Source organism: Hirundo rustica, chromosome 4 (assembly GCF_015227805.2).
Source record: "Hirundo rustica isolate bHirRus1 chromosome 4, bHirRus1.pri.v3, whole genome shotgun sequence".
NCBI classification, from domain to species: domain Eukaryota; kingdom Metazoa; phylum Chordata; class Aves; order Passeriformes; family Hirundinidae; genus Hirundo; species Hirundo rustica.
In genome coordinates this window covers 9,591,342-9,607,218 of record NC_053453.1, presented here as the reverse complement: position 1 = coordinate 9,607,218, position 15,877 = coordinate 9,591,342, and the positions used below count along the sequence as shown (strand labels likewise).

General features: G+C 35.1%; 1 protein-coding gene across 6 annotated transcripts in view; it reads right to left on the bottom strand.

Moving 5' to 3' along the window:
- Nucleotides 1-15,877, bottom strand: part of CACNA2D1 (calcium voltage-gated channel auxiliary subunit alpha2delta 1) — a 368,498-nt gene that overhangs the window by 153,927 nt on the left and 198,694 nt on the right. For all 6 annotated transcript variants that reach the window (XM_058420484.1, XM_058420485.1, XM_040063345.2 and 3 more), the window contains exon 6: nucleotides 1,704-1,833. In XM_058420484.1, coding sequence (XP_058276467.1) covers nucleotides 1,704-1,833 — 130 coding nt within the window. The remainder of the gene's footprint in view (nucleotides 1-1,703; nucleotides 1,834-15,877) is intronic.

Below are 15,877 nucleotides of genomic sequence, written 5' to 3'. Positions count from 1 at the left end.
TAATGTGAAAAGAACAACACTAAATTCTACTTTTGGAAATCTGTTGGTGAACGGCTACCTCACAATTGCTCACTTGTGTTTCAGATGACACACATGAACTTTGTAACTATAAAATAGAACCCCTTGAACATTTTGTGTTTATTGATATAAAATCTGTCACTTTTAAGTATTCTCAAGCTGCTGTTATCTCAGAAAATTCCATCTGTAATGAAAAGTTACCCAAACACATAACAACATGATTCTTCTGACACAGAATTACAGGCTTCCTTGTATTTTTCTAGGCTTCCACTTCTCTGGTAATTAATATAAAAACCATACCCAAAGAATCACAAGCCATATATGTTGCACATGAAATTACCTCTGTCCAGAAATGTACATTTCTTTCTGTTATTATCATTTTATTAAATACTAAAGTTGTACCTTTCCTATGGAAATCCCAGTCTGTCTTCCTTTTCAGGTTTATGGACGGTACAGTAACATTACATAGTATACATTTTTAAGGGATATATGTCCTCAGGAATTCCATTTAAAATGTTAAATTCAACACAACTACAAAACTTTTTATGTACTGTTATGATGACAGTCTTATGCCAAAGTTCACACAGCATTTACAAATATCCTAATATTTGGAGACAATTTTTTTCAGCATTTTAACAGTGAAGTATCAATTCCCTTAAAAAAAAAAGGCCTGTCACTTCTCTGTAATCCTGCAATTAAGGTGCACTTTAGCACTTATGAAAGCCAAAATCCTAGAATAATCCTTTAGATCTGTCAGTCAAGCTCACCATATAAGAATACGAGCTACTATGATTCTTTCCTCCATCGTAGTGACATTTCCATTTTCATCCCTGTGCCATTTATGGAAGCTGCACTCAACTGTGGCTATGAATTTTAAAAAGCTCAGGTCACACTAGGGTCTCTTTCCTCTTGATGAGACTTTAAAAGAGGAAAAAGATTGGATACTTGAAATTCGGACCTTAAATTAAAAAAATCAAAACTTAAAAATACAAATCCTATTTAATTTTTCTTCCCACCTTTTAAAAAATATTCAGCCCCTTTGAATGCTGAAATGTCTTCTTATTGTATAAAGACTTTTGCTTGCTGATGAGCACGGGGACTTATTTCCATCTTGAAAAATAAATACTTCATTTTGAAATACAATTAAAGAATCCTCATCAGTATATGCATATATATATATTATTATTTGCATATTTGGAAAGACTATGTAAATTCTCTGTCAGTCTGTTACTGCAATTCTAGAAATGCACTGGAAGTGCTACCAGCTCACACAGCATATTATTTCCCTAAACTGTACCAGCTTATGAGATACTTAAAAATGTTTTCAGAACTCATCTCTGCCTGAGGCCAAACTGTGTGTAAAGAAGAGCTGTCAAGAATTGTTTGTATTAAATGTGAACAGCATGGAGAAAGAATAGATAAGAAAATCAGAATATGCAAGAGTTTTGTTTCACCTCCAGTTACATCTGTGAAACTCAGATCCAATCCCAATGGACCTGTGACACCTTCCAATTCACAAAATGAATCATACCCCTAAGATGTCACATCTCTGAAGTTGCACTGAAAGAAGTAAAAGTGACAATAACAGAAAACTTGAATGGAGACAAGCATTTTAATAATGGGACACAAATAATGAGCTTAAGTGTTAAAACATAAAATTACTCTGTTCACATGCTAATACTTACAGCCTTCATAAATATCTGTTGGTATGTGGACTGCTGCATGTTGGTAAGATGTTTGCCGTCGGAAAACAGGATCGTCTTCAAATACTGGTCTGATTCTCTGGCTGCCAGATTCAGTTTCATTCTTTTCAGGCTTAAAAAAAAAAAAAAAAAAAAAAAAATAAAGGGCAAAACATTAAAAAGCGTGCTAAAAACAATCCCACTCACATTTTCTCTTGTTACATTAAAAATAAAAAATAGCTTTTCTTTCATTGTTAACATTTTGCATTTGTGTATAAACACAAATAGTTTCTCCAGGTCAATGAATATTTGTGTATAACTTGCTTTCAATTTTGATTTACCCAGTGTGATTCAGTGAAATTAAGACCTGCAAATTAAAAGAGCCTAACCCCTTACCCACTTAAATTTCATAACTGAATGGAATTTTTACACCCATAACACAAAGCAAATTAATTACCTTTTATTACATGTAATAATTTACACCAAATCTTAAATATTACTTTTTTTTTCTTCTGCAGATTACATTGCAAATCACAAATCTAAAAATTATACCGCCCATATACATTGGATAAACAGATTTTTCAGAAACTGCAGTGTTCATCCAGAGAAAGCAAGGAAATTAAGCCACCTCAGAATTTCTGATTGAATCAGGGTTTGCTCATTGATTTCTTTTAACCATGTCTCTGTGAAATCCCATGTGCTGGCTATATCTGTCCAAGGGGAAAGGTCCCCAAACACTCAGGTGTTCACCACAACTTGTCTGCCTTGGGTTCCCTCCTCTCTCACCTGTCTGCACCCTGATGCACTTTTCTTTATTCCTTCCAATCCACTCAGTCAATTTGTACTAGTCCTTAAACATTTTGAAAAGCAGAGAATTTTTCTAACTCAGCTTCAAAAACTGCATGAAGTGTGGAACCAAGGAGGTAGTGAAGGCCAAAGAGGAGGTGGGAGTGTCTTCGCCTGTCTCAGCTGCAGCTGGAACAGGAGGCCCCATGCCATGGATCCACTGCTCTTAAAGCAATAATATAGCAGCTATGATACTGAATGGTTACTCAGGCCAGATTTTGGAGCCAATTATAAGGATATTTTTAATACTGTAGAGTCATCAGGTTTTGAAAACGTGCTGTGTTTGATAAATAATGCTGACAGTGAAGCACCTGATGGTCAGTCAGACGTGTGTGCTGAGGCATTCTCTTTATTATCCTCTATCAAAGTATAGACAGATAAATTTTGGCTTATCCACAATGTCATGTAATGAAACTGCCTGTTTTCTCATCTGATTCATCTCAAGGTTACAGAACAATGCCATTCTGAGTAAAGGTTCAAATGCTGCCTGAAGTAAGCAGCAGTCCTGGGTGGGTTTTAAAGAAATGGTTTCCTTTGGGAACACAAAGTGCAGAACTCATCTAACCAGTGACAACCACCAATTTCGACAACCCAGCAGTGTTGTGCTCTTCACTGCAGGCTGCCTTCATAGCGAATGAAGAGAAATGGGCATGTTTGGAGTGCAATTCATCTTATCCTAATTAGACACCTATTTTCCCATGACATGAATCATGCTTTGGAAATGCCTTCTACTTTTGATTGATTGTAGAAGTAGCTCTAGTGCAAATCACCTAGATGTAGAAGTCAGCAATACGGCTGCTTAGGATTAGGTGAGATGAATCTCACAAGTCTACTAAACTTAAGGATGAAAAGAGGGTGGGTACTCTTTGATTGTTTTTATGCAGCACAGCTACTACATCTTCTGCTGAGGAGTTCAATTTGTTACTTAGCATTTAACTCCATTTTGGGAATGGGCAAGAGTTTGGGAGGAGACTTAGCCAGCACAGCTGACTCAAGATGATCAAAGAGATATATTCCTTTCTAATGATGTTCTGATCAGTATTACAGGCTCAGAGAAATGAGGATAGAGGTGACACTCAGCATTAAGGTGGAGTATTTGTGGATCAACTGCTGTGTGTCCTTAGATCCTACCTTCCAGGAAGTGTTTGGACATTGCCTGCTGGTGGGAAAAATAAATCTTTTTTATTTACATTACTTCAATGTTTGGACTTTTCTTTATTAAACTGTCTTTATCTCAATCCATGAGTCTTTTATGGCCTTATTTTCTCACCCCTCCATGGCTGGAGGAGGTGGTGATTCAGGAGAATGTGACAGACAAATTTGTGGGCAACCGGCAGCCAGACAAGGCTCGCAACCATTGTAACTTTGAAGGGTGCAGACTAAAGCCAGGATCAGTAACAGTTTCTGCACTGTATGATTTGACATGGCCCAGCATTATGACAGATTCAGACAATGTAATTTGGTTCAGTTTTTCGAAAGTTTTTGTTGTGTTGTTTGCTTGGGGTTTTTTTGTTTGTTTGTTTGTTGGGTTTTGGGGGTTTTGGGGTTGGTTTTTTTTGTTGTTGTTGTTGTTGTTTGTTTGTTTGTTTGTTTGTTTTGGGGTTTTTTTTGCCTCTGTATTATCCCACATATTTTTCATGCCCCAGAATGGGAATGCAAAACATTACGCAAATTCTGGAGTTCTTTTCACAAGTTATCTTTTAATTTCATGTTGTTCAAAGTAATGACTTTGTCTAATTATGCAAATGCAATCTCAACATCAATCATTCATGTGGCAAGAATCTCCCTTCTGTTGCAAAGTCATTTGCTTGAAAAAAACATTCTAACACTCTTATTTCTAAAAATTAGTAGCAACTCCAAACCCTCAAGGTTTTCACAGTACACTTCAGAAAAGAATCGGGGATCAACAGGCCACATAACCACACAAGAAATATTTGGGAGGGAATGGATATGGTAAAAGAGAAAGGATGTGAACATAGAATCAAAGAATATCCCAAGTAGGAAGGGACTGACTAGTCAAAGTTCATCAAAGTACAACTTCTGGCCCTACAAAAAAAAAATCCCCAAAATCACATACAGTCCACCCTTGCAGGTCTTGCACAGAATTTTTTGTATTACAATATATTTAAAATTTGGTTGAAATTCCTCAAGTATCACAACATAAAATGATCATGTTTCTTCTGCTTGATATTTCAGTTTTATTCCAATTAATAAATATAACCTTTCAGTCTTTCCAGTCACTCATATGCTATGAAAGAAGCTTAATGTCTACTGCCAAAATCTTTGTTGAAATTGAAAACATTTAATTAGTTAAGACTTGAAGCCTTAAAATTTAAAATTAAAAAAACAAACCCTACTTCCCACATTTCTAATAGCACGCACACACAGGTCCCCCTGAAAAAGACTGTGACTGAGTCTGTTGTTATTCCTACCAATATTCCATGATAACCAAGCAAAAAATCTAAATCTAACTCTAAATCTAAAAACTCTTAATCTAAAAACTCTTTTCAACTTCATTAATGCAGGGCAGTGGATCTAAAACTCCATAAAGTAATATAGATGCTTTCACACTGCTTTTGTTGACCTTCATGGGAGTATTTTGTGATACTGAAACAACATATCAATGTGCCCAAAAACCAACAAATTACAAAATCCTATAAAAATTTAAGTTAGCCTCACACAGGAGCAATTTTTTTCCTGTATATATAAAGGTGTCTGAACTGGTTCTGTACAAAACAGGTATCAGAACCATTACTGGCAAATTAGTGCTGAACTCACTTGGGTCACTTCCTCCTGAGCAGCAAGACCAACGAATGATGTACAAGGCCTTACACATCCAAATTTATAGAATAGTGGATCCTTCTACATGAAATAAATCTATTTAGTTTCAATTTGAAAATTTTTAAATTTCAAATAGCTTAAATAAAAAAAAAAAAAAAAAAAAAAAGGAATGATTAAAAGGGAAAATCTCAACGTTATTAATTATTTTAATCTGACATTTCTATGAAAAGCCTGACAGATTGTTGTGTCAGTTGGTACAGTTTTATACCCAGGTAAACTTTGTTTTCAGAAAAGTAGCAAAACACATATTTTGACAGAAAGTGATCCAGAGTATGAATATAATTAAAATCCAACTCCAGGAGCTGAAATACAATCAATACTGGCACAGAAAAATCCCACAGGAGATAGTGGCAGAAGCTTAATTTTCTATCTATTCAAACCTGGCCTTCACTTATTGCATTACATTGTTACCTACCACTGACAGTCAGCGAAATAACTCACTCATTTTGCTGCAATGAATTTCCAGACCAATTTCTTCCTCCCTTGAGAGGCAGACAAAATTAATTTCTCTTTTCAGTTCACATTTGTGATATTTTAAGGTGATTTTTTGTTTGGTTTTGGTTTAGTTGTTTTGTTTGTTTGTTTGTTTTTGTTTTATAAATAAAATTGGGCTTTTTTCATGCGTTTACTGTTCACCATCAGGATAAAAGGAAATTGATATAACATCTAAAACTTAAGAAATGAGATTTTTGCAGCTATTCTTTGTGTTTATTTCTAAATGACTTTTGGCATGATCTCCAATAAACTGGAGGGTACCTTCTGCACCTTTTTTATAAGCCAAATACACAGCAGAAATAATGCAACTTCTCTCTAGAGGGCTTTCTGAACATAAATTAATGTATTTACATGAGTTAACTGGAACCTTTATGCCAACAAGTATTGCTGAAAGATGTGTCTAGAAAAGAAAACATCCATTAAAATAAAATTGATGCAGATCTTTTTAAGAAATTGTGACATAGTCTAGCTGCCCATTTTGCTGCAACCAAACTCATCTTGAGTCTTTTCCACAACATTCAGTTACTTTCCATCATCACAGCTGTAAGAAGATGAACGGATTTTCTATCTCTATTAATTTTTGTTTAGTTGAAAAATATTGCTTATTGTGGAAATGAGAAGGCTTTTCCATTAGTATAAAAATCATTTTTGCAGATATTGAAAACTCACAACCAGAAAGCTGATGTTATTTTTTTTTAGTCATTCATGAAACACAAAAAAACCCAGCCACCAATTGAATCAACCTTCAGTTGTTTTCCGAAAACAGATTCTTTTCAGAAACAATGTAGAAGTTGCTCAAAGCATCTTAACAGGTTTAGCATCATGATGAAAAAATTAAAGCAGATTTCATTCAGCTCCTGAGCTGATATCCAACCAGAAACAACACCTGCCTGCTTTCAGATTTATGTAAAACAGACAGGAATTGGTTGCCAGTATTTTCCTACATATCCAGGCACTGTGTTCTGCACAAAACCACACTGTCCCTACCAGCACATCTCTCATTTTAGAGAATGAAGGTAGAGATAGAATTATAATTGCTGTGGTTTTAGGGACATCAAAATTCTTCTTCTCTGATTCCTTCCTGTCTTGCCTTGCCAAATTCCGAATGTTTTATATTTTCATCTCTAGGTTTCAGCCTGGTTTTTATTTCTGAATATCTGCTAAAATGTCTAAATGTAAATTCTTGAAGAATTGAGGCTCACTTCTTTTAATTTCCTCCTAGATCTACTCTGTACCAATGAAACTGTAACATACAAAATAAGCACAGAATTTCTCCTATGCTCAGTTCTGTATTCTTTCTTTCTTTTTCTATTTCAGTTATTTTTGCTGTTTTCCTGGGGTTTTTCCTCCCTGAGGAAAATAATCCAGTAGAACTACATACACAGCCCCTCCGAAAACGCTTGTGGCCCCATTAAAAAGTTAGACCTAACAGAGAGAGAAAAATGGGACGTTGCTTGAAGCACACATCTCAGCAAATGCCTGCAGCAAGCAAAGGCTGGGGACAGCTCCTCTAAGGATTAGGAGTAATTTTGAAGAGCAGCTAAAATGCATTTCTAATAGCCACAGCCTTTCACTGAATTTTAGATAATATAATGAGTGCATTGCCTTCTGATAACATTTTTTATTTCCTTTTCACTAGTTGTGATTTTCCAGCCGCAGGAAGACAGCCGAGTGCATTCAGGTGGTTGTGACAGAACTGTGAAGAGTTTGTTTTGTTTTTATTCTGTGTCAGTGGGGGACTGTCGTCTTCACTTTGCAACATGATGATTTTAAATGACATCCTTCTGTCTACTCTTAGGGACAAAACAATTAAAAGATTTACAAATAAAACAAGAGGACAGTTAGCGCAGAACCAAAATATTTTTCTGTTATACAGCAAGGAGGTCTTAAATGTAAGAATGTATACATAGGCATATCCACATATATAAATGTAAGAAAATATATTTATTGTTTCAAATGTAAGTAGGGTCTGGGTAGCTTCAGAAAGGGAACTAGAAGGGAATTTAGTAAGGAAATAATTTCTATTTGCATCTGTCAGTGTGTCATTCTCAAGGGCCATTATATTTAATACAAATAAGAGTTGCTTTCAGTGTTTTTTAACGTTTCCATATGCTTCTAACATCTCAATTGGTTACAGTAAGTCAATGAAAAAACAAATGGAACTCTGGTTTTGATATTTAAAAAGAAAATTGATATTTAAAAAAAGATAAATTCTCTTACAGAAATCATTTTATTTCCAGTGTTCTGCCAATTGAGTAATGCCAGTATGTATCAAATACAGAGTCAAAATAATTTAAAAGCATTTTTTCTCCTCTTAGGCTATTTTTGTAATGCAGATATCTTTTTTCTATGATAATTTCTATACAGCAACTCGCAGGCTTGTCCCTGTCTACGTTATACAGGACTGTATGATATTTTATGAGTGGTGCAAAGCCATGTGGGGAGGTTATGCACTCATTTATCTGACCTTTATGGTTCACAGCTTCTGACAAGAACTCTTAGATATGCACAAAATCATTACACATCTCAAACTTAATTGTGTTTTCTTTTTATTTGTATTTTGACCTATTCACACAATTCAATGAATCATGACTTTGTTTTCATGAATAAATGACTCCTTGATGTAATTAATTGATCAAATGTATAGATGGGACAGGCTTTTTTGCAGGGTCTCTTGAGAGAAGACAAAGGGTGATGGTTCATAATTAAAAGAGGGTAGATTCAGACTAGATATAAGGAATAAGTATTGCGAGATGAGGGTGGTGGAACGCTGGGACAGGTTGCCCAGAGAAGTGGTGGATGTCTCCATCTCTGGAAACATCCAAGGTCAGGTTGGTTTGGACTCTGAGCACCATGATCTAATTGAAGGTGTCCCTGCATATTGCATGGGCTTGGAGTAGAAGAACTTTAAAAGTTCCTTCCAATCAAAACAATTCTATGATCATGTGAAAATATTGTAGCATTTCAATGAATTATATTCTAGAGAAACAGATGAAAACGTCTGGGTTTTTCAAATTTCTCTAATTGGAAATATTTTCAAAATAGAAATCCAAGCTTCTGGAAGTCCTCTTCTATTTAAAAAAAAGCTGACATTACGTCTATGAGGGTGCTTTAAATACCATAATTCAAGTAATTATGTATTTCTATTATTTTCTTAGTTTCTGACAAAAAGAAATGTTCTTAAAGTATCATTTTCCAATAAGATTTAAAAAAGCAAGCAAAAAGACCCCAAACAAACACCCCCCCAAACCTCAATTAAAACAAACAAACAAACAAACAACAAAAAACCAAACCAAACCAAACTAAAACCCCTTAAGATTGAAAGACAGTAATAAAGGAATTACTGAAAATTTCTTTTTTAAATTATTACAGATTATTTGTGACCTTCAATGCAAATCTACACAGAGTCTGCTGTAATAATATCAGTATGCAAATAATTCTTTTCTGTTCTGCCCTACTGTCTCTTGAGCTACGACAGGTAAATTGAAATGTGCATTTAAATATTTAAGCACATAAGAAATCTAAGACTTATTTATCTTTCTAAAGATAAATGTGACTTCCCCACCCCAAGGCCATCAAAAACCTCTCCAATGCCCACAGTGTTTCAGGGATGATGGAGAACTGCCTCATAATGACATCAGCACACTTAGATCCATCTCATCTGGCCCCATTGACACATAAATGTCTGACGAGCCTCAGTGGTCCCTAATTCCATCCCTTCCATTCCTGAAGGTTCAGGCAACATCTCCATACCCCTCCTGGGTTATATAACCTGGTCATGAGATCAGGAATCATGATGTCTAATCCCATCTGAACGTCCCACCCTGGCCCTCTTCTACAGGGGGGGATGGTCTGGGAAACGTCAGGTGTTTATGACCAAGGTGTTCACTGCGAGTGATCTTTCTACCTGCCCTTAAATCATCAGGTGTTGCACAGAACCACCTACAACAGCACTGACTGTAACAGTGGCTTGACTGGAAAAGATCACATCATTAGACAACAGTGGGAATATAGGATCATATTAGAAGAAACACAAATGTCCCTTTAACTGAGTGAAATGCCACTAGGAGTTCAGAAAAACCCTGTTAATTATTAAACAAACAAACAAAAAAAATCATTTAAATTTCATGGCCTCCTTCACTGACTGATATTTCACATCCCATGAGAGTACTCAAGCATATGTAATAAAATACAATAAAAATATCCATTGTTGACAAAAGTCCATGAAATACTTAGTCATCTAAATTTCAAGATCAAAATGCACTCTAGAGAATTTATATTTTTCATACATCACCCAATTAAATTTCAAACTAGGCACTGTGCTTCTCTTATTGGAATAAATTACCCTGTCTACCTTTTACTATCCCCACATCTGATTAAAGATCATATCCCTGGAGAACAAAACCTGTTAAATCATCTTAATGCTTCATTGAGAATTAGTTATAATACCAACTGAATGTGAACATTGAATTAATTTGATTTTTTTTATCTGATACTGTTGTCTTTGCCATGCTTTGCTAAGCCATCAACTGATCCTGTTTAACATTTCATTCTTATATTCAGTCACACTGGCTAGGTCTAAATTTTACACATCCTGCAGCATATTAATTTGTTATTGTTCCTTCTTCTTAATTTGTACCATCTTCCGTGTCAATAACAACATAAATAACAGCACAAACCTGCTTTGAGAAGAAGGTTGAACTACACAACCTCCAGAAGGCCTCCTAAACTATTTTTCCCCCACTAATGGGGCTTAAAACGCTATATAAACATCACACACTAACTCATGTTTGTATAAATTTAATGCAACTTTTCATTAATTAAATGACAGCTGTAACTAGGGAGACAAAGGCTGTAGGTAACACTAAACCATGCCCTGGCCTATGGATCACAGCTTTTCCCTGAAGAGTAAATATCGTACCATAATTTAAGTAAAATGTCAGAACACTGTGTAAAACTATTTATATGACTTTTAAAAACGCTAGTATGGTGAAATCTGAATGGTGCAATGATGTAGAAGAATATCATTCATAGGAACTAAGAGAAATTTTGAGAAAGATAATCTGCTGAAGTAAAGAAGAAGAAAGCAAATTTCAGAAGAAAGTAAACAAACAAACAAACAAAAAAAACCACAAAGAAAAAGAAAGTACAATCAAGGAGGAAGAAGATACAGGTCAATCTATAGATTTTGAAAGAGTTCTTAAAAAGTCAGCAAATTACAATACTTAGACAAAAGGTCAGCTGAAGTTTGAGTTCAAAAGTTTTTTAGATCTGGACAAAGTGATTTCCCACTTGATTAAAATTTATTTTCAATACACACCATAATGAGAGCTGCAAGAATACCTCTAACACACTGTTTTACAGACCAACACTAAAAGTTTGGGAAGATTTCAGCTCTGCTGATGCTATGCTATGCTATGCTATGCTATATGATATGATATGATATGATATGATATGGTATGATTATATGATATGATTGTCTTCTTCAATCTGTTTTTTTCCCAATCTACTCTCCAAAACACAAAAGGGACAGAACATGTTGAAAATGGCTGCGTGGAAAGGCCAGGGAATGTGATCTGGCCCTTGGCAGATTGCATCAGAAACGCTCCTGTTTGCAGTCAGGGGCAGGGCAGGAACAGGACCTGCATTTCATCACCTACACTACACCCCACACCACCACAGAGAACACCCTGTAAAAATTAAAATATTGTAAGTGGTCCTTTCCAGGATTCTTGATCTGACCTGGAATTTTCAAAGCCTACCTCCACCTTCGATCAGTCATATGAAAACATCAGATTGAGTCATTTGTTTTGTTTTATACAACAGTAAAGTAAGTCTCAATGTGACCCACACATTCCAAAGCAACACATCAGAACACTTCTACAACATTGGGACCTGTAATCAAGCAACAAATTGCTTGCTAAAAATCACTGCTTCAAATAAATGTCCTCTGACAAGTTCAGCTTTTGGTGCTGCTTTTATTTACCAATAAACAATTACAATGCAGTCACTGTGATTGTTATCACTCATGCATTTGGGATCAGTAGGAAATATCCTGAAGCAAAAAATCTTCCATTAAACTGATGAATCACCAGCTTTAGGGCTGAATTCTGATCTTTGATGTGGCATAAACTCAGTCTCCATAGGGAGACTTCAAGCACTGTTCATTGGTGAAAATTTGCCTTCAAGGTAGGATTCTCTGCATATTAGGAACAGTCTCATCTTTTTTAGGACAATGGCAACTACAGTTATCAGTCTTGCCATTATTATTTCATAACTCTGTTTCACAGGTAGGAGATAGCTTTGGGGTAATCATTTCTTTCATTATCATGTATTTTTCATTTCAAGCTGGGATATATATTCATTTGGGAGAAGGGAAGACTTGCACACATTTGAATAGAGGAATATAAACCTGACACCGACTTTTTTAATCATAATGCTAAGGGAGAAAAAAAAAAAAAAAAAAAAAAAAAAAGGAGAGAGAGAGAGAGAACCCCTGCTTCCTGTGGCAATAGATCACTATAATTGCAATAGGGAGCTCAAAGGAATGACTTTTTTTCCCCTGTGGGCTGTACTCAAGCTTACCTGTAAGACCTTGAAACGGCAGGACCTAAATATTTCCCGGTGATACTTGGTAAAAATAACACATTCCCTCTTAAACAATGCAAAAAAACCTCTTGGTACTAAAGCAGACAAAGTCAATCATGCCCTCACTATCAGTTCCAATGATTTCCAAAGAATGGCATCCAAATCACTCTGTCATATAACACAGGGTTCCTGATCTGAGAGAGAAACGAATTCAGCAAGAATACTCAAATTTTCCTAAAAAATCTAGAGGTCAACATACCATGAAATTACTAAAATTAGAAAGTCCTCTTGTATATAAAGAATGATGAACAACAGATGAAAGATAAAAACATAAAAATATGTTTTTCCTGCTTACTCACTCCTTCCCATATATGAAAAATGCTGTGTGTTGTCTTGTAAGAGAATTCACTTATATAACAGAATCTTCACTACAGAAAGAAGTGTGTATTTTGGCCATGAATACTATTTTTATTATACACCACAATGCACAAGAAACAACACTCTGCAGAAGTAAATTGCTACATAAAAAAGAAAAAAAAAATTACCTTTTTATGGCAGTTCAGTTTAAAACATGTTAATTCAAATTTAAAAAAAAAAAAATCAACATATGTGCCTAAACTAAGTATGCTGTATGCTATCTAGAATACAATAACTTATAAGAGAAATACCTATGAATATGTTGCATATTTGAGCAGCACATGAAAGAGGCTTGGAATACTCAGGATCCAAAAAGCACAACAACTAGGAAGATCTTTCAGAAATGGAATGAGTAAGGGAGTCTATGTGAATATATCATTTTTTTGTCCTCATTTCATAAAATGTTATTATTGACTTTAGGTATTAATTCCAAACAATACATTCCATTACCAAAATATATAGGTTCATTTTCAATATATATATTTAATAAAAATGAAAATATAGTTGAAAAATATGACATTTATTACAGATTTTTTTTTTTGTTTGATTTAATGAAACTTCTGTAAGGTTATCAAAATGTTCCTTACAGAGGTCCATCACCAGTTTTACTCATAGTTTTTCCATAATGAAAGATAAAATTTATACTAGCTCAAATTTCTTTCCCTCTCACAGTCTAGGTCGGTCTATCCTGTCAAAATGTGTCCTCTGTCTATATTAAAAAAAAAAGGCTAGAATAAGGCATTTGCCTGTGCAGCTAAAACCCACTACAATGAGGAGCTGAAACAAACAAAAACTCAGTAGACTCCGTGTCACATTGCTAAGAATCAGATGGCATAGATGCAGCCCAAGTTCTCAAAAAATTCAAATTCAAAATATCTCCACCAACCATCACTCAATTAATATTTCAATCTATTTACAAATTTAGTCACTAGCCCACTTTGGTATCATCATTCACCAAGAATGTCTAAATTTTTGTCTACAACAAACGATAAATTATGTTTTCCATTGAAATTTTCACATGCCTAATTCTACCATCAAGATATATGACAAACAGAAAATATGAGAACTAAGTATGTAAATATGTATAAATATTAGTTAATCTGATATATGCAATATCTTGACCTGCTTAAAAACCTTGGTAGGTTCAGACAGAGAAATTAAATCTAAAAATAGCTGCAACTTACACACTTGAAAAAGAGCAATCATGAAGATAAGCTCTAAATAGATATGCTGTATGTACAACACCTACTTGTTGGCACCTCTCTCACAGGGGTGAGCAAATCACCGTTATTGTGGAGTTATCTAACTTGATTTTCCAATCTCTATGACATAGACTTTGCCCATCATAAATGAGAACAGCAGAAATTCTTTATGAATCATTAAAAAAAAATTCTTCAGTATCGAAGCAGTAAAGGACAAAGAGAAGATGAAAAGAAATACAACACATCATAACTGTGACTGTAATGTCAAACCACATTGGTTGTCATTCAGAGGGAATAAGACACCTAAGTGAGCTAAAGAAGTTAGCTGGTTACTCTTGCTAGGCTGCCCTATTGCAAAAGGAAATTAGATCCTCTACAGCTTAGCACTTAAGCTCATCCTAAATGATTTGAGACAAATTTATTATTGGAAATGCCCATCCTTCTCTGTCTATGAATCATTGAAAGTTTAGTAGCTTTAGCTCAGAAAAAACCTGACAGTAAGATGCTGATTTAGTTATTTGCATGCTGGCATCCCAGACACACTGAAATCATGGAGACAGAACTACTCTTACATATGCACGTAAAAGGGAGCTTTCTTAAAGTTCTGTTTTATCAGAATCAGGTTTAAAAACCTTAAAAAGCCAGAGGAAATCTGTATCTGTTGGATGACATGTGAAAGCAGTCCCTGTCCCAGCATTTTGTGTAGTGTCAGGGCCAGTCATTACAATCAGTCTCACTCAACCGGCAGCTTCTGGACTTGCAGAGATCTGGCATCACCCTTTCAGTCTCTAGAAGTCTTTTCATACCTGTCACCTCTGAGATTGGATCACTGGAGTCCCCATCTGGCCTGCCTCAGCTCCCGATCCTTTTCTAAACTGACCACATCCAGGTGCCATCTTCCCCTCAAGGGCTCTACCTGACCCAACACGCAGCTCCTGAAACACTGGTGTACACAGGAGACTTTTGCTTTCTGATGTCCAGCTACAAAATACATAAAATATCATACTTGTATAAATTAAATTATTCTGCCATTTTCAATGCATATTATAAGGAGAAAAGTCAGGGAACGAGTATTTTTGCGGCTGGAGGGAAACAAACAAACAAAAAAAGAGCATTTCTCTGATCAAATCAACAGGAGGTGCAGACTTGCTTACAAGTAAAGCTGGGATATTTCATTAACAGACTCCTTTTTACTAAATTAATCATTGGTGCACATATAAGCGGATTTTGCAACCTTAATACCGTAAAGCAGTGGAAAATGCAAGACTTGTGTAAGGCTATAGGCAGAGACTCAATACACTTCCAAAGCCACTGTCAATGCCTTTAAATCTCCAAGTCTCTCTTGGAAAGAAGCAGACCCACAAGGAACATGCCTCTAACCATTCTGGCCTCTGCTTGCTTATGTCCAATCTTTATTCTTCATATTAAAAAAAAAAAAAAAAAAAAAAGGCAAAATGCTTGAGGGTTGGAAATTAAAAAAGGCAAAATGCTTGAGGGGTGGAAATTATTTTCTTTTCTAAAATGTTGGTTAAAACACAACATGATTTTTCTGAGCAATTTAAATTAAAAAATAATTATCCTTTCATATTTTTTACAACAGTTTTCAATTTGATGCAGTTATAATTTTTTATCAGTATTTATAAAACTGATATAAACCTGATAGCTGCATTAATGCTGCAGTTTAAACTCAAAGAGAGCTAATGTTTCACAAAATATTCCAAAATAATAGGAATTAGGAAAAAATGGTAAACCATTTGGCACAGACATCAGTTTCAAAGGACTTATTCC